We start from the raw sequence: 19,728 nt of genomic DNA, 5'->3' as shown, positions 1-19,728 counted from the left end.
TTCCTAGGTTAGTGTTTTTGTTGTGTGGTGTGTGGTTGCTGGTGAGTATTTGCTTCAGGTTGGTGGACTGTCTGTAAGCGAGGACTGGCCTGTCTCCTAAGGTCTGTGAGAGTTAGGGATCGTCCTTCAGGATAGGTTGTAGATCAACAAAAAAACTTCGAAAACAGACTTCACTGAGAAACTGCAGAACTAGAATTAAACCATCAGGGTTCAAACCTTGCCTATGACAGACTGATTCCCATCAATGATGGACATAGCCAATGCCTCTTCAGCCTTGGAAAGACCCACATCTCAGATAGGTGCTCTGTGTGCAAGTCAATCTCCACAAGAAACTACAAATCCAGGGATGTTCAGCTCAAGTTACACCTGCTAGAGCAGTCCTTGTGAGTCAGTTTGGGCCCAGAGAGGGTAGCAACTATCAGAATGTGGCCAGACAAACCAGCATCAACCAATTCTGCCTCAAACAGACACCATACCCCAGGATAAGGCAGAGAAAAGAGGGCAAGAGGAACCACTGACAAAGCCAGCACTGGCAACTTCCACACTGACCAACTCAGCACTGATAGTCTCAGTATCGGCAGTCATGATGCTAGCAGTCCTGTCACAGGCTGCCAGCTGACAACCTCGGCAGCAAAATCAGGACCTTTGGCCACGAAAAGGTGACATTGAGAGACTGAGCTGGAGGGAGCTCAAACATTCATCCAAGGGCAGAGCCTCCAAGCCCTCCACCAAAACTGGAGAGATGCAGCAGAAATGAGACCCACTACTGATACCCATGAATGAGCTGAGATGCATCCTGCAAGACTCAATGTTCCCTGCAGAGACATCCTCCACACCAAGCAATAACCAGTATCAGGGCCAATACCAGTTTTGTGTCAGCATACAGCACCACCACTGAAAGAAGAGCTCTTCACTTCACCATCCTACTCCTTTTCTCCAGTTTTGAGTAGGGATCCCTGACCCCTGCCTTTTGAAAGCAATCTTAAGGAGCATACCAGGCGGCTTTCATTTAGAGTTCCATCTCAGCTGGGGGGTGAGTAGCACCAAACCAACTGGCTTCTAGCAGGCCAGTGTCCCTATAGCATGCCACCAGGACTGTATCGGCCCTACTGAGAACTATCATAATTCGGGTCCAGGAGCAGATATCCCTCTGATACATCCAGAAAGAGTAGGAGATCTCGTTCCTTATTGACATCATTAGCCAGGCCACCCACACGAGCTGGACAATGGCCCCCATGAGCAAGAGGTAATGGAGGGGCATCAACAACTGACCCCTATCTCTACACAAGATGTCATCTTCACCAGATGAAGTGGTGGTGCCTGTCCCAAAGCCAGCAATCAATGGCTTCAAGGCATTCCAGGATCTTCTGTCTCACATTGCAAAGACCCCAGACATTGAAATGACATTGATACAGGAAAAATCCCACAAACTTTTTTATATTTTAAGCACTGCAACTCCAGCCCAGGGTCTCACTCCCTTTCAATCAGAGGGTCCTGCAGCTGACCAAACCCTGGCTATTCTTCCTCCTACTTCTAAACGAGTGGAGAAGAGGTACAGATGCCTCCAAAAGTCTTTGAATACTTCTATGCCCACCCAATTTGAGGGCTTCTGGTTGTTTTGGCAGTACAAGAAAAGTTCAAGTCCACAAAAAGCCTATCTAAGAACAGAGATCCTAAGAAGTTGGGTCTGTTTGGATGCAAGGTATATTAATTTGCCTCACTGCAACTCTAAGATGAAAAGTGCAAGGCCCTGTTTACTATATATGATTTTCTCACCTGGAAGAGGGTTACCCTATTTCTGTTACATAAAGCAGCAGAAGATGGCATCAAGCCTATAATATGCTCTTCCCCTGTTCTCCCAGATAGACCTCCTGGTGAACTATGAAAAATCATCTCTTGTCCCATCACAGAAGATAAAGTTCATAGAAGCTTTGATCGACTCCAGGTCCACAAGAGCATATCTTCCTGAGGACAGGTTCTTGTTCATGCAATCGATAGTACATGAAATGGAATCAGACTCTACCGTGATGGTATGGACTCATCTGGGGCAGCTAGGCCATATGTGTGCATACACTTACATTATACCCTTTGCCAAACTTCTTCTATTGGCTCTATGATGGAAATCTGGCTCAGATTAATCTATTCCCCAGCAAAACACCAAATGAACAAGAAAGATCTGATCCCGCCTCACATTGTCACTGAGATGGTTGCAGGAACCCAAGAATGTACATAAAGGGGTTCTGTTCACAGCTCTTCCCCTTGAATAATTGCTATGGAGGTCCATTATAGACCCAGTATTCCTTCATTGGGGTTCTCCCATGATAGACCTGATTACCATCATCAACAATGCCAAGTGCCAAAACTTTTGTTCTGGAGGGGCACAAACTTGAATAGATACCAGATGCCTATCTTCTACACTGGTCTCAAGGCCTTCTCTGTGCCTTTCCATTGATTCCCCAAGATAATATCCAAGATCAAATGAGACAAAGCCACAGTCATCCTTGTAGTCCTTACTGTCCAAAGCAGTTCTGGTTGAAAGACAGGCCACAGAAGTCCACCCAAATACCTGTCCAGCTTCCAACTGCCCAGATCTGATTTCACAGCACCTTGAACAGATACTCCACACAGACCCAAAGTCACTGCACCTATCAGCATGGCTGATGGCTGGCTCAGTACCACAGACAAAGACTGCTGTAGGCAAGTCCAGGAAATCCTGAAACAAAGCAGGAAGATATTGTTCAGGAATATCTATTCATCAGACCTACTGTGCAAAAGAGTTTAATCTCGCATGCATGAGGCACATGTGCACCCTCACTGATTACATCATCTCAAAGAACCACAGCTACGTAGGGTCAGTAACTGTTCTTTTTCTGAGAGGGAGAAGGCAAAGCAGAATTGCTGGCTGCCTTACCAGGTTAAGTACTGTCCTATCATTTGTGCACAGTTCATTTACATCATGTAGTAATAATAATACACCTCTACCCCGATATAACGCTGTCCTCGGGAGCCAAAAAATCTTACCGTGTTATAAGTGAAACCGCGTTATATCGAACTTGCTTTGATCCGCCAGAGTGCGCAGCCCCACCCCCCCAGAGCACTGCTTTACCGCGTTATATCCGAATTCGTTTTATATCGGGTTGCGTTATATCGGGGTAGGGTGTACCTACCTCTTATATCACACTTTTCATCAGTAGATCTCAAAGCACTTTAGTCAGTATCATTGTTCCCATTTTTTTCCAGATGTGGAAACTGAGGCACATGGAGGGAAGTGATTTGTCCAAGATCACCCTGCAGGCCACTGGCAGAAATGGGAATTGAACTCAGCTGTCCTGAGTCCTACTACAGTGCCCTATCTGCTAGGCTATACTGCCTCCCCACTGTTAGTGTTAGTCACTAGTTTAAGCTTGGCCTCTAGTCAATATATGTCTCCTGGACCAAAGATTCTATACATAAAGCTCATTTTTGATGTCTGATGCTCTTTGTCATATTGTATTCAACCACCTACTACCAGTATGCATGAATGTACACAGGTAGTGAGCTGGCCATACATAATTATAAGGAACAATCACCCAAATACCTGAGATCAGTACTGAGCCACTTATAATAGTTGGTGCAGATTGGTATGTATATTGTGGTTGTTAATATGTTGTCTGAAGAAAGCTTTGATGGTGGCATGAGGGATTCACTAACTTCATAATGGGAAAACAGTCCTCCTAGGCAATTAGAATAGTCAGACTCCAGATCCCATAAACTTTGCGGCTACAAATTTTCATTAATCAAGGCAATAAAAGAATTATACTTATTTATAAGTTAGATGTCTCTTTCATTTCAGTAATTTGTCTTGGAAGGGGCAAAGAGGAAAACAAAATTGTAGAAATATCTGAGATGTAATAATCTCTTCTTGAAACTCGGTATATGTACATTAAATAAAGCATTGCTTAGTTACAGAGAGTGTAAGAATTCCCACAGTTAATTATAACTCTTCAGTACTCAGAGGTATAAAAGAAAAAAGTGACAGCTTGCAGCACACACAGTTCTCCCAGAAGCAAGTGTATTTCCAGCCTCAAGATGATCACATCCTCTATCATTAGAAACTACTAGTGGTGTGAAGAACATAAATCCTAATTCTTAGAAGCAATACAAGCTGAGTTTCTTCCTCCCCCGGTCTCTCTCTTTCAAGGCAAAGTTGCACAGCAGGTGAAAGACAATCCAGGAAAGACATAGTAATGGAGGTGAAAAAGGACCATGCCTTCTGCTGTCATTTTAGACACCATTATTAAGAGCTGAGACCTCTTCTCCAAAGGGCTCTGAGATAGATACAGCAGAAACTAGGTCCTGTAGAATAGAACAGTAGTTTATTCGTGTTATATAGAAAAGTCGTAACATTACTGCACTATGTCTATAGTAAATTGGCAAAAATTAAGTATTGTGGACAGGGTAATAATATGCACATTCACATTAAGAACTGAATAACCTTCAAAATGTATTACAGATTTTCCCTATTGTTATTTAGGCCTGTGCCCTTGTTCATATTAAAATATTACTACTTCTCACTGTTACATTGTGTGTGTGTGTGTGTCTGTAAATATGTTTTTTCAGTTGGCTTATAAGTCTTATTTTTTTTCATAGCTGTTGGAACATAGGCAGAGATATATACATGTGCAAATCTATAGCAAGAATTTCCAACAGTAGGCAGGAAATAGCTGACAAATATCAGAATAAAGCTGTTGAAATCCCTTTATAAATGGTCATGTCGGAGTTCAAATGATTTCCTGAATATCCATTTCCTCTCCACCTCCAATGTGATTATTTTATAGTCGATTTGGCCTTTTCACTGAGTGAATTTTATTCAGAAGTTACTTTTGATTTTTCAGTTTCTGTAATTAATTGTTAGATAAAACTGTAGGTAAACCTCAAATAAGTAATAAAAAATAAGTATGTGAAAATGTTATCGTTTTTTTCCACTGTGTTTAAAGAAGTAGATGTAAAATAAATGTGACCGGTTCTATGAAAGTGTGTCTGTCTATCACCCTGGATTACTAAACATACCTTAGTTGGCTGAGATAGGATCATGTTCTTATATCTAAACTAGTATTGTTTATGTGTCCTCCTAGTCCCTGAAGTTTTTCTTTGTCTCCGTAGTTGCTTCACTATTGTTGCTAATAAAGGAAGAAGCACTGGTACAGATTGGCCACAGGTGGAGTATTTTTAACTACTGTGTCTAGCTTTGCACTGAGTAAGGTTAGATGATGTGGTGCAACAGTGTTAAACACCAGTGCCCCATCTCCACCCTCACGCTCCCATTATTAGCACCAGTACAATAGCAACAATGGGATTTTTTTTTAAATGCTGGATGACATTACTCTAGGATGTGTCTAGCACTAGAAAACTTAGTACCTGTCTTACAGCAACAGAATAACTGCAAAGATGCCTAATACAGGGATCATGCATTTTTACCTTTGTGTCATGAAAACCTGCTCAGAGTAGGATCTTTCCTTTACCCAACATGTACATTTTCATGACATCCTGGATTTAAAGCCTGACCCTGGTCTACACTAGCACTTCCACCATTACTAACACTGATATAGTTGCATCATTTAGCAGCAGTTGCTGTAAAACAGGTATTAGCATCGACAAGGCCCTAGATGGTCACTGCTATGTTGTGCCAGTGTCTGAAACATGAACACATGACTTTGTAATTTAAAATAGAAAAGTTTCAACACAGCACAGGATACCTTTTGTTATGGCACATGCTTGGTGAAAAGTCTCTGTATTTGAGATTGTTAAACTTCTTCCATACCTGGCACAGCATATATAGTTAGGTACATTTCTATTTACTTTTTGGGCGTAGTCTCACTATAATACATACAAATGATGGGGAAAATGAAGTAAAATTGGTATGAAAATGAAAGTAAAAATATGTTAAAACACTTCCATGACCATTAGACAATGTGCCCAAGAATAGTTAAAATGCACAATTTGGAAAGGACAAACTTAAAAAGGAAAACCCCAAAATTAAAAAAAAAATACTTTTTTTTTACTCATTTATCCAAGATGATTTGGTATTGCTGCTGGAACTCTGCCATTGACTGGGAGGGTCAGATGCCCGTATGGGCTAAAAAGAAAGCCTCAATGCAAAATTGCTCAAGCAGTAGCTCTTTCAGGGTAAGGGATGTTCAAAGGGTATAATAAAAAATAAAGACCAGCCTTAACCCAAACGTAACATCAAAACAATCTGAACTCAGGAGGAAACTATATGGTCAACATTCAAAAAATGAATATTCAGAAATCTGTAGTGAATAACTCCAAAATGTTTCACACAACTATATTGAAAATAGTCTGGTAAAAAAGAGCTAATCTGCTACTCCTGTAGGTGGGGTAACTCTCATTTCTAGACCAAAGTATCTTTCTGATATGGTTTTACAAAATAGTCAGAGCCTTCAAAACATTGATTTTTTTTTCAGTACTGTGTCTCAAAATACCTTGTGTGATTAATCTTAAACTTCTGTTCCCCCTTTACAGCCAAACAGTCTCCTTTTCTAGACACCACACGTGAAATTTCAGGCAGAAAATATTTTCAGAATACTTTGGGGAGCAGGAGTATCAAAATAAATCTTATAATGGAAAGTAGGTTACAAATGTAACTATGACATCATGATCATTTCTAATACCAAAAGTATGCATCCATTATGGTGTTTGTCATACATACATATTCCATGAATTCAATAGACTCTGCAGTAAAATCTCTGGTTAAATAATGACCTAAATTATGTGATAAATGACACACTGTATATAATATTGTAAAGTATTTATATGTGAAATATACTGAAAAGGTGCATCTGCACATAAAACCACAAAGACATCTGGAGCGTTGAGAAAAAGTTACAATTCCCAGCTGGGACAAGACAATTGTTAAGCCAATAAAACAGATGAGTTTTAGAATCAAGACCACACACAGCAAAGTTTGATCTCTGCTTTGATAGGGGCCTTATTGAGGTTATAGTGCTGCTAAAGCAGGACTGTTAAAGGAGATTCACAAACTACCTTAATGGTCCTTAGTCTCAAGATTTTTTTATAGAAGTGCTGCTTTCCTGTTAATTATTATTAATGGAGATATCCCATCTCCTAGAACTGGAAGGGACCTTGAAAGGTCATTGAATCCAGCTCCCTGCCTTCACTAGCAGGACCAAGTACTGATTTTGCCCCAGATCCCTAAGTGGCCCCCTCAAGGATTGAACTCACAACTCTGGGTTTAGCAGGCCAATGCTCAAACCACTGAGCTATCCTTCCTTCAATATGCAATGTAAATAGTCATGTAAGCAATTGTACAATAAGCAAAAATATGTACAGGATCAGATTGTCATCAATGTTGAATGTCTATAGTATCTATTGACTTCATTTGGAGTTCTGGGTGCTCAGCGCTTTTGAATGTCAAACCTACAGTCTTTACAGTTATGTGAATGTGAAGAAGTTCTGTATTTTTATTGTAAATAAGCCTAACTCCCATTGGTGTGGTGCTATGAGTCCAGTTAGCAGAGCCCTAGAGCTTCAGTTCCTCAGCTGCCTCCTGATATGGTAGGGTTCTGAGGCTTGGTTAAGAATAAAAGTTGTAAAGAGTACAGCTATATTAACAGCTGTCAGTGGAAAAGCTGGGACTAAAACTCATGGTTTCCTGGTACACAGCTTAGTTCACCTTTCCCTAGGTTGCAGAAAATTATGGGGGAAGTTTCATTCACTCCCTCACAAATGTGGGGGAAGGTTTGACAGAGCTGTCAAATGTCTGTCACCTCACGGGAATGACACATGATTAACAGCAGGCACAAACTAGGGCATTTAGATTTCTAACAACCTGATTGTGGCTGCAGTTGCTTAGATATTTGAACACCATAATAAGAGAGCCAGAATTGAGGCCCTTTTTAAAAAAAGTGATCCTTAATACTAGGACTCTTGCAATTAATATTTTCAGTTCAAATAAAATTAACAAATGATCCACCAGCACCCAAATAAAAAGCAAACTTTTTTAAAATTCAAGAGTCTTAATTTCTATTGTGGTATCAGCTGAAAATAAGAGTACTAAGAAGATCACAAAAAGGACTTTATTTGTAGTATTTGCAGGTCTGATGAAATAGGGAACTACAGGAAATTTGCCATCCCAATCTCCTGACCAAAATGGTTTGAATCCATTGGGAAAAGCTTTAAATAAGTATCCAAACCAAATCTCCCAACTTCATTGAGGTTTTCCATCCCAGCAGGGATTCATGGCTTTATTAATTAGAGAGCTTACAAATGGTTCTTTAGCTATAATTAAGTGTTGTAGCAGTTTAATATCTGATGTGTGTTCTTGCAGGGACTTTGCTGGCACGGGGATAGACTTAAGGATCAGATATGCAAATAGCTCTGAGTTCCATTGGCTTCTAAAATTCCAGGTGATAAAATAGAGCTCAGTGTCTAGATAATGAGGTTGTCTCTTTATTTTAAATCTCTCCTCTCTCATCACCATCCCTCTAATTAAATTTCTTTCTTCTCATGCAGGGACCCTCTAAAACTACAACAACTGCAGAACCAAATTCGTCTGGAACAAGAAGGTGGCCAGCGGTACCATCACCACCAGCAACATCAAAACCCTCCCCCATCTCCTCCTTTTCCTCCTCCCCCTTCTTTCCAGGAGCTGGTGTCCTGCCAGTCTGTCACTTCTCCTGTGCAAATGAGCATTCTCAACTCCCACACTTCCCCAACCATGCAGTCATCCAGCACTTTCAACTATGCCCGGCCTAAACAGTTCATTGCTGCTCAGAACATCAGCCCTGCTTCAGGTTATGTAACTCCTTCATCTGGGTCTTCCACATCCAGCCTTCCATCCCCTATGTCTCCAACTGCCTCTCAGAAACAATTTGGCAGAGCACCTGTTCTCCCTTTCTCCCAACCATTTGCTCCGGAAGGGGAGTACTTGTGGTCTCCATCTTCCTCTTCACCCCCACCCCCTCCCCCACCAGTCTTTAGTCCAACTGCAACATTTTCAGTTTCTGATTCCTTCCCACTTCCCCCACCCCCTCCTCCTCCTCTCCCTTCCTCAGTTTCCTCACCTTCCCGCAGTCTTTCTCCAACTGCTAGATTCTCTAACTCAAGCCAGTCTCCAGCAGCGTTCCTTAGCTCCATGTTACCATCCCAGCCACCGCCTATATCTGTCAATGCACTAGGACTTCCAAAAGGTGTTATGCCTCCGTGAGTATACACAGCTAATGAACTTCTTACATTTAATTTTATTGTTTATTAATTTTATTGCTTCTCCATTTTTATAGCTTTTTGGGCTCTCTGCACTGTGGCTAACTGAGAGGGGGTGGGGGAATGACTGATTCTTGAATCAGTGGAAGGAATTGCAAGGAAATCTCCCTTCGGGCCAGAGGTCTTGCAGTCACTTTCATAAGGTGATACTTGGCTTCTGACTCTAGTGATTTCTGTACATGGAGGAATGTCAGGGAAGAAGACACTGATGAGAAATATCATGCTGTATTCTGCTTATGGAACAAAGCTGCAGAGATGGAAAATGAAGAGGCACAATGGCCTACTGATATTTGGTTATCTTTTTTTGCTCGGGGTGGGGAAGAGAGGACGTGGTGCTGGGGATTTGGAAGAACTGTGTTTAAAAAACAGGAAAAACACCACAGACTACATCAGCGCCAGATATTTTCTCTCCCTTTTGTCTCCCCGCAAGGCTAAAATATTGTTCTGGAGCATGACAAAAGCCCAGAGCAGATCAGTTTGTCTTTCCATTGGCACTAGATTCTCATTCCATTGTTGGAGAACAAAGAGAAATGCTAAAGAACAAAAAATGAGAATAGCTGGCTCCAAGGCTTATTTATAACTTTGTTTAAGGGCTTTCTAAACATGTTCACAGTATCAAGATAACTTGCTCAGCTACAGATTTGGTGCAGTAGGAACTTCTGTTATTTCACTCCAAGGTATGTGATGGAAGACAAGGGAGAGATAAGATGGACACCAGAGTAGTAATTCAGGTTTAAGTTTTTTAAAAAGTGTTTCTCTAGATTTACATCCTGTGTCTTATTATGATATTTGATCACAAAATAAACAGAGTTAAGGAGAAAATGAATAGTTTCATTCACTCTTGCAGTCACTCTAACTTTGTTTTGTTTGCCTTCCTGTCTCCTCCTTTCCATTGGCTCCATTCCTCTAGTAATACTCAGTTCTAGTATTTGTTCAGGAACAGGTTTGCAGGTACATTCAGCCCTGAAATAGTGATTTTTGTTTGTTTGTTTGTTTTTTGATTGGTGCAGCCCACAAAGGTCCCAAGTTGCCCTGGGTATTTTACCAGAACTCAGTGTAGCTGTTTGTGTGTGACCTCCTAAGGCACTTTTGGAAAAATTCTGTCAGTAACTCAAAGATAGTAATGAATTTGTCTGCAATGTAAACAAAACATTGTAATTTTAATTATAACATTTGGTGATGTTAAAAGATCTATTACATAATTCAAAAATCAACTTGTTCTGTCTCTTTAATTTTTACTTTTAGTTTCTCTTTTCCTACCAAATTTCTTCTTTCCTCTTACTGTATGTTATCAGATCCTTTCTTATTTTTTTTCAGTGTCTGTTTCCCCTTTGTCTTGTTTAACAGTATTCTCATTGCCATCATCCTCTATCTACGCTGCCACTCTTTTCTGTGTTTTTTCTCGTCTTTCTTTCCCCCAAGTTCTTTCAATCTCTCACTTTCCATATTTCTGTCTTCCCAAAATTTCTAATTTATTGTCCCATCCCCTCTAGCCACCTCCATTTCCCCTTCACTCGTCCTTCTTCTTTGTCATCTCTATCTTTCTATGATCCCCATTACTGTAGCACATGAACACCTGTACTCTAATGTATTTATTCTCTCAACACCCCTGTGAGGATATCTCCCATTTTACAGATGGAGAACTCAAGCACTAGAGGGGCTGAATGACTTGCCCAAGGTCACAAAGCAAGTTGGTGGTGGAGGGAGGAACTGAACCCAGGTCTCCCAAGTTCCAGGCTAACACCACAACAATTAGACCATCTCTCCTATCCCTTTTCTTTGCTTTACTCACTTTTTTTCTGAGCTCTCACCCTCCACTCACTCCAGTACATGTTTGTTGCTTGCCTGCATGGGTCTCCATAGACAGAGCCAGTTAGTAGTATAGATGAGACTAGACTGAGCAAAATTAACTGACTGCCAATCACCTCCAGTGATGTAGGAGGAGCAGAAGCTGGTCAGCTCTGCAGCCTGTAAAAGGGAAAAAGCCTGGATGATCAGCCGTCTAATCCTGGCCTATACTCCTTGCTATTGCCTTGCTATTGATGTCCATTGATTCTAAAAGGAAGACACTGTTTCCTTGGTAAGACACTGTAGTGTGGTCGTCTGGGTGCTGAACTTGGAGTTGAGATCGGGAACTTGTAATTTCAACTCTGACATGCATCATGAGCAAGTCATTTAATTTCTCTGTCTCCATTTCCCAATCTATTAAATGGGATTACAAATGATACATTATGCGTTGCTGAAAATGAACTAGTCAAAGTGTGGAATGCATTCTGTAGATGGAAATGAGCAGTATCTTTATCAACATTGGAGAGTCCAGCATAAGCCGCGGTCTAAAGTAATGGAATTTCAGCTTTAAAATAGATTTTTACTACCATTGACATCAATGGGAGTAGGGTTGGATCCTTGATTGTTTTTTAAATACTTTACATTAGCTACCTTTCTTACCAACTGCTTTTATTAAGAGAGAGACCATTCTTGCAGCAAACTTTATGGTCACTTTCAATGCCTTCCCCTCTCTCTTGTCTTTTTATTGCTGGTATTTCTTTGCCACTTTCCTAGTATACTTGAGGATCATAGAATATTAGGGTTGGAAGAGACCTCAGGAGATCATCTAGTCCAACCCCTTGCTCAAAGCAGGACCAACACCCACTAAATCATCCCAGCCAGGGCTTTGTCAAGCCTGACCTTAAAAACCTCTAAGGATGGAGATTCCACCACTTCCCTAGGTAATCCATTCCAGTGCTTCACCACCCTCCTAGGCTAGGTCTACAGTAGAGAGGGGGATCGATTTAAGATACGCAAATTCAGCTACACGAATAGCATAGCTGAATTCGACGTATCCAATCCGACTTACCCCGCTGTGAGGATGGCGGCAAATTGACCACCGCGGCTCCCCGTCAACGCGCTTACTCCTGCCTGGGGTGGTGGAGTACGCACGTCAATTCAGGGATTGATTGTCGCGTCCCAACGAGATGCGATAATTCGATCCCCGAGAGATCGATTTCTACCCGCCGATCCAGGCGGGTAGTGAAGACAAGCCCCTAGTGAAATAGTGTTTCCTAATATCCAACCTAGACCTTCCCCACTGCAATTTGAAACTATTGCTTTTTGTTCTGTCATCTGCCACCACTGAGAACAGCCTAGCTCCATCCTCTTTGGAACCCCCTTCAGGTAGTTGAAGGCTGCTATCAAATCCCCCCCTCACTCTTCTCTTCTGCAGACTAAATAACCCCAGTTCCCTCAGCCTCTCCTCATAAGTCATGTGCCCCAGCCCCCTAATCATTTTCATTGTCCTCCCCTGGACTCTCTCCAATTTGTCCACAGATATCCACATCAGATATTCACAGCTCATGCTTGTGTGTATGGTCTTCACATGATAGTTCACTCTCTTCTGCCTCTGTACTGGCTTCCTGTGACAATGGTAGTCAAAGATCTGAAAAAAAGAAAAGGGGATTTTTGGACTGCTTAGTCTTGTGTCAGAATCTGTAATATAACCTAAATAACTTGCCACCCAGATGAGTTGGAATTCTTGTGGAATACTTTTAAAAGTGATACTTTTTGGTGTTCTGATTACATTAGTATATATTGTATATTTGTAATATTTCTTTGATGCTCTCTTCATTTGAATGTAATGAAGAAATATTATATTAATTCAGATTCAGAACTGGCTGGAGTATTTTGGCATTTTTTCATCAAAAAATGACTTTTTGATTAAATTGAAATTTTCACAAATTTAGTTCCATGTTTGTTGAAGGTCTTAGTACTAAATTTTTAAAAATTGAAAATAAAAAAAAGGAATTTTTTATTTCATTTTGGTGGGCAAAATCCTACTTTCTCTTACTTTTTAACTTATTTTCCACTAGGGAAAAAAGATTGTGAATGGGGAATATAAAATTCGGAAAGTGGGTTATTTTTCTCCCCACTGAAACAAAACAATTGAAACTTTTTGAAAAATGTTCAAAAAATTGTTTTGGAATTTAGCTAACCAAAATATGATGAAAAATGTTGAATGAAATGAGAAAAAAACGTATTTATTTAAAAAAAAGTTCATGAAATATACTTACTTGTTTTGGACCAGCTCTATCCAAGATTCAAGCAAAGCATGTAGCCCCCCCTTCCCCCCCCAGCTCTAATTCATAGGGTCCCACAGTTGATCATGCAGCCTTCTCTCCATTTCCCCATAATGGATTTGCCGTGCCAACTGGGTACAACTATGGACTAGAGAATAAGTAATGTGTCTAGATTGGGGATGGGGGGGTTGGATAGGGTTACAGACAGTGTTTAATTTGTAGTTAGAGGTGCTGGGCTCAAGTTATTAGGTGCTGGGACTCAAGCAAAAATATTTTTTTTAACATTCATAACTGAGGCAGTAAGCCCAGAGCTATGAACTGCCAAGCCTAGAGGTGCCAAGGCTTAGCCCTGTCAAACCCTGGCACAAATTAAACATTGGTTAGAGCCAAAAAGGATGGAAGTTTCCTGTAAAACAGAAGGCAAGAGAAACATGTGATTGAAGTAGCCCACATAAGGTCAAAGTGTCAAAGGAGACATCCTGATCTCTCATGAGTCTGACGTCAGCATACAGCAACTCTTATTCCACACCCTAATTCCTGTTTGCTCTAGCTCAAACAGGAATTAATTCACGGAAGTCCTATGGCCTGTGTTATGCAGGAGGTCAGACAAGATGATCACAGTGGTCACTTCTGGCCATATAAACTATGAATCTAGGAATGAATTAAGTGGCATGGAAATATGCGCAAGAAATAATACACTGGGTTGAAATGACAATGGGATAGGATTCCCATGAGATAGGGAGCTCCCAGAGGCTGTGGGTTTGGCAGCAGCGTCTGAACCAGTTTGTACAATATGGTTTCTAGTTGGATGGTTTTGATGAGCTAGTTTGCTGCCAGTGTATAGATTTACAGTCTGACTGTCCAGAACTATGAGAAACAAAAAAAACCCTAATTGAGTAGATTTCTGGGTCTACTTCACAAGTGTCTGACATTCAGATAAAATGAAGAACAGTTCTGGATGTAATAGTTCAGAGTGGTCTGACCTTTTCAATGCTGTGGGCCAGATGCTACTTTTGGGGCACCTCCGTGGGCCCCATACAGAAATATCATTCCAGATTCTAGAATCCGATCTTTTTTTAGGATTTGGGATTTAGCCATTAAAGCATTTCTGTGTAGGGTTAAGAAGTAATAAAATTAAATAGGAGACTATTCAAGATAGGGGTGCCCCCAGGAATATTTCAAATGGTACACATGTCCCTACCCCTCCCAACTCAGAGAGGAGACTCTGGTCAGGGCTTCACTGTGGTCAGTGCACTGTCTCTGCAGAGGTAAAATTCCCCCTCTCCACTGCCTACAGGAAGGGATGGGGTGCCAGCTGCACTAACCATAGGGAAGGCAGGAACAGGGAGCCATGAGGTGAGAGGACAGGGAATCCAACCTCTCCCCCCCCACACCCAACCAGCTCTCAGGCTGCACAGACCCAGCAGTTGCCGCCTCCTCTCCTGACAATGTCTGGGACAATAGTGCAGGCAGACCATGGCCAGGGACCCGCCGCCCTCACTGGGAGTGATGGCCTGGGGTGCCCATATCCCCGCCCAACAGGTGAGCCCCTACTGGAGTCCTGGTGCTGTGGGCTGGGAGGGGAGGGGACTGGAGGCCTCAGCACTTCCCTAGCCTCCAGCCCCAGGTGGTGCAGCTGCAGGGATGGGGGCTGCAGCTTGTATGCTGGGGCTTTCCATGAGGAGTTGGGTTGCAGGGGGCTATGTGGTACTGGTTCCCCTGCACAGTCAGTGGCATTGGAAGAACTGAAAAAGTTGGTGGGGGGCAAGCTTGGCCTGGTCGACCCCTGGGACAAATCTGAGTGAGAAACACTGCAGTTTAGTTGGGGTTGGTCCTGCTTTGAGCAGGGGGTTGGACTAGATGACTTCTTCAGGTCTCTTCCAACCCTAAACTTCTATGATTCTATGATCTACCATATGTTGGCATTCCATATGGTAGAAATTGTTTGTTTGTTTTTTACAAAGGTATTAAGCAAGGGCAGTGCTTGAAGTAACAAAAATCAAATTGTTTTCAACAGCAGTTGAACAATAATGTTTTCATATTTCCCCCCACCATCAGCCTGACCATCCCAGAGCCCTCGAGGCAACCCCAAGCACTCCACCAGTTCTGCTCTCTATTCCATGCAGTCCCAGCCCTTTCCACACTCCCCTCACTCAGCTCTACTCCCCATTTCATACAGTCCCATCTCTTCTCCCTGTTCTACACGCCCACAGCCTGGCTCCCCTTCCACACTTCCCCTCCTCCCAACTTGGCTCCCCTTCCCTCAGGCCATTGGTTGGACCACCTTGTACTAGTTCATCATTAAATATTTATTTGCACAATTTTACTGAGAAAAAATGTCAATTGAATAAAATACTTAGTACTGCCAGGGTGGTCAAGTCACTTTACAGTCACTAACACTTTCACCTAGTGAGATTAGTAAGGGACATAGGGATCACTTTACCCATCCATCAAATACAGCCACATTTGGGATGGAACACAGTAGTTTTTATCACCATATAGTAACATTTAGAGAGGAAGTGAAGAATGCTGTAGTCAGTTAACATTTCAGAGAGAAATAATGGGGGCTGAATATTGTTTATTTCTGAGTTGGAATTTGGCCAATATCCTATTGCTGAATCCTTGTACTTGGGGGTCTCTGTTTTTCCTATTCTAAAGAACTCTACGTATTAGTAGATTTATTGGTCCAGCTCAGCCTTCAGCTATGTGGAGGATAACCCTATTAACTTCAAGGGGAACGATACATGTGACAGAATCCAAAATTGTGCCCATTTTGTTTTCTGACAGAAATATATGGAGGCTAGAACCTAAGTTTCATCAGCCATCACAACAAAAGTTTGATACAAACCCAGATTTTTCTCTGATTTGCACCCATGCACGTCAGTAAGTTTGGATGGGTGTCACTGACAGCAAAATTTTGACCCACAGACCGATTCTATAAATGCAAAGCGTAAACCACTAGAAAGAAAGCATGGAATTAGTCGTCTGACAATGACAGATGGCATCCCTTTCAGAGTAGAATAAACATGCATTTTCAGTTATGAATATATCAGTTTAAAAGGATCTTGACTGTAGGACATATCTAATTCTTTCCTTCCAGCAGTTGCATTCTTCAGTAATGTTGCCTAGGTCACTAACAGAGGAGAATATCATGATGCACAGAGTTTTTAAAAGGACATGACTGTTGACTTAACTTCATACTTGCTGTTCCTATTTAACTAAACCTTTTAAAGAGAAAAGAAAACATCACTTTGGAACACTTCTATAAAATTAACAAACTGTATTTTTCATCATTGCTGATGCTAATTTTAATTGCTGTTTCCATGCTCTTCAAAACTGTAAATCAAAGCATTATGGGGATAAGGAACAATGCAGGGAGAACAGTGCAATGTTTTTACCTTTACTTGAGCCAAAGCAGCTGGTCTGCTCTTCCAGACTTATTCTGTACATTGAACTTTGCCTCAGTAACTACTGATAAGCCAAATGTTTTACTGACTTCCAGGTTCCCTGCATCTGTCAGTGATGATGGTGAGCATCATAAGGGACAGCCACCTATGTACGTGTTGTCACCATATAACTCTCAGTCCCTCATTACAAAGGACATCCCCCACTTTAGAACACAATTTATTGCTGTCCTATATAAATCTGGCATTTATTTTCCTGGTGTTGTGAATTATGACTATCACAGTTTGCTCAAACTGAGTTTATAGTCAGTGTGGTTTATGCCAAAACATTCATGTATTGGATGGGGCTTCTGAGAGCCCCTTGCTTAAAAATCCCACCACCAAATTGAGGATAAAGATTAAGGTGATTTCCCTGCCTCTGAGGGAGCTCATCTCATCTCTGTAATGTTCATTCATCCCTGCCAAACTTATCTCTGGGGCTCATGAAAATACATCTGAAGTGAAAGTTTTGAAATGAACTGAATTTCAGCAAATATCAGGTTTGGCTGTTTTTGTTTTTTAGTTTTCCAGTTTGCACTCATAGGATTTGTCAGAGGTCCAAGGGAGAGAACTTCTATGGGAGCCCTTTATGAAAATGACAATTTATCATTCTGCTAAACTAATGAACCACATTGTTCTTTTGCCTTACAGTAACACCTAGAGGCCTCAGCAGAGATTGAGACCCCATTGAGCTAGGCACTGCACAACACAGAGAGAGAGCTCTTTTCCCAAAGGTCTTACAATGTGAATAGACAAGACAAAGGATGGGCGGGGAAACAGAATCATGGAGAAGTGAAGTAATTGTCCCACGGTCACACAGCAATTCAGTGGCAGAACCAGGATTAGAACCAAGTTCTCCTGACTCCTCACCCAATGACTTTCCCAGTAGACCACACAGCTTCCTATTGTTAAAAACTTTCTGCCCTATTGTCCTCCTTGTGTCCTTCATCTTGAGCTCCACGTATAGCTCTCTAGGAAGCTAAGTCTTGTATGGCTATCAAGGATATGAGCAGATTCTCCTCGATTGTCCTATGAAACATCCATATGGTTTTTTTTTTAAACGGAAATTTTAAATTTAATGAAATGTGCACACAAGTTACCACCGAAAATATCTTCTTTTCATTCTTCTTAAAAGAAAATAACTAAATACAACCACCATATATCCATACTGTAAGGGACTGTGACATAGGTGGTCTGGCCTAGTGGTCAGAGCTGGACTGGGGTCCACACATCAGGGACAGTAGTCTTTGAGCAGGGGTCAGAGGGATTGCTATAGACCAGGTTCAGTAAGCAAGAGCTGGGTCAAAGTCAAGCCAGGGTTGGAGACTGGAGATCAGAGATAATATCAGGCTAAAATCAGGAGGCAAGAGTCAGGCTCAGGATCAGGCTGGGGGTCAAAGACCGGTCTGGGGTTGCATCAGGCCCAAAGTCTGTTTTGTTGTCCAGGCAACCTCCTGGGGCACTCTCCAGGGTTAAATACTGTGGTTGGCCAATCAGAGGGCCGCAAGGTACTGTCATTCTGGGTCATTTTGGGTGGTACTTCCTATGGCGCTTATTTTCCACAGTGCTCGCTGGCTGTGCCTCTGCATTGTTTCTTGGCGTCACTGTGGGACTGTCAGCTGTCACAGGTTCTGCAGATCTAGGTTCTAATCACCCGTCCTTACAGATGCATTTGAACTTTGAATGCCAAGTTGTGCCCAAGTCACAAATATAAACCAAATATTTTTGGCAAACTTTTGTGGCAAAAAATGCAGGCTCAGTTACACTGAAATGTTTTGTGAATTTGTGTTGGTTTTGCCAAATTGTTCACATAAAGAAAAAAAAATCCAAAAATGTCAAACCATTTTGAGATTTTGGTTTGAGATAATTTTTTGAAATTTCCTTCAATTTTATTGAACCAAAAAAAAAAATCTTGTCTGGATTTGACCTTTAAAAAATGGTCAAAGTTGAAATAAAATGTTTTGTTTTGGGTTGAACAAAATGTTTCATTCAACCCAAAATTAAACTTTTTTACTTTTTGATACTCTGAGAATTCCAAAAAATCTCATTTTCAGTTTGACCCAAATGAAATGTAGTGTTGGTTTGTGTTTTCTTATTTTTGTTTTTTTGTTGTTTTGTTTTTAATTGCTGGTGAACTAAAACATCCATTATTCTCAGTGTGAGAGTTACTTTACTTATGAGTTACTCAAGGCTAAGTAAAGTACAGACCAAGAATTTTACATCAAGGGGAAAGATACTCAAGGTTGGTGCAGTAGCCAAAATCCTGACCTCCTGCATCTTGACCGTGGTTGCATCTGGAAGGCTTTATTTTCCAGATGCTTTTTATCCATTTCTTTTTCCAAATGATTGCTGAAGATGCATATGCAAAACATTTAAAAATGACCAGTGACTTACTGTCAGTGTAATCAAAACAAACTGGTGATGAACATGCACTCTGTTGGAGAGAGGGAGTGTGTACTGATTTATTTACCTTGTTTTGTAGCTTTTTGGCCTACCAACCTGGCTAGTATCCTATACATATTGTCCCTGTTGGCCAAAGCACAGAACTTTACTTCAGACTTATGAAGAGATGTCACATAAATGTCTGTAAATCAGTCAGAGAAGCTTCTTTTCTTTTTATTCAGATATTAATTGATTTTATATATAAAAACAAGTTATGGTGTGTTGGTGGCAGGGGTGCTTAGTGCACTAGCCTTTCAACAATTGGAGATCAAGGTTGATTTTGGATAAATCACAAATAGGACTGAGTTTGGCCTCCTCTCAGTCCCTAGTGGATGTTTGTTCACATCACATGTATTTGGCACGTTTGTCAGTCACTGCTCAAGAGAGACCCAGGACTGCAATAACTAGAGTGTTTCAGACTAAGATCCATGGGCTGTGTTGAGTAGGGAAATTCGCGTGTGTCCTCCTTCTCTACCTTTGGCTCCAGT

The 19,728-nt window shown here is 41.3% G+C and overlaps 1 protein-coding gene across 3 annotated transcripts in view; it reads left to right on the top strand.

Moving 5' to 3' along the window:
* PALLD (palladin, cytoskeletal associated protein) overlaps positions 1-19,728 on the top strand; it is a 319,604-nt gene that overhangs the window by 255,095 nt on the left and 44,781 nt on the right. For all 3 annotated transcript variants that reach the window (XM_054030227.1, XM_054030226.1, XM_054030228.1), the window contains exon 11: positions 8,533-9,222. In XM_054030227.1, coding sequence (XP_053886202.1) covers positions 8,533-9,222 — 690 coding nt within the window. The remainder of the gene's footprint in view (positions 1-8,532; positions 9,223-19,728) is intronic.

The sequence above is a fragment of the Malaclemys terrapin genome, chromosome 5 (assembly GCF_027887155.1).
Source record: "Malaclemys terrapin pileata isolate rMalTer1 chromosome 5, rMalTer1.hap1, whole genome shotgun sequence".
In the NCBI taxonomy this organism is placed as follows: Eukaryota; Metazoa; Chordata; order Testudines; family Emydidae; genus Malaclemys; species Malaclemys terrapin.
Note: the sequence above shows the minus strand (reverse complement) of the source record. Positions and strands in the feature narration are given on the sequence as shown.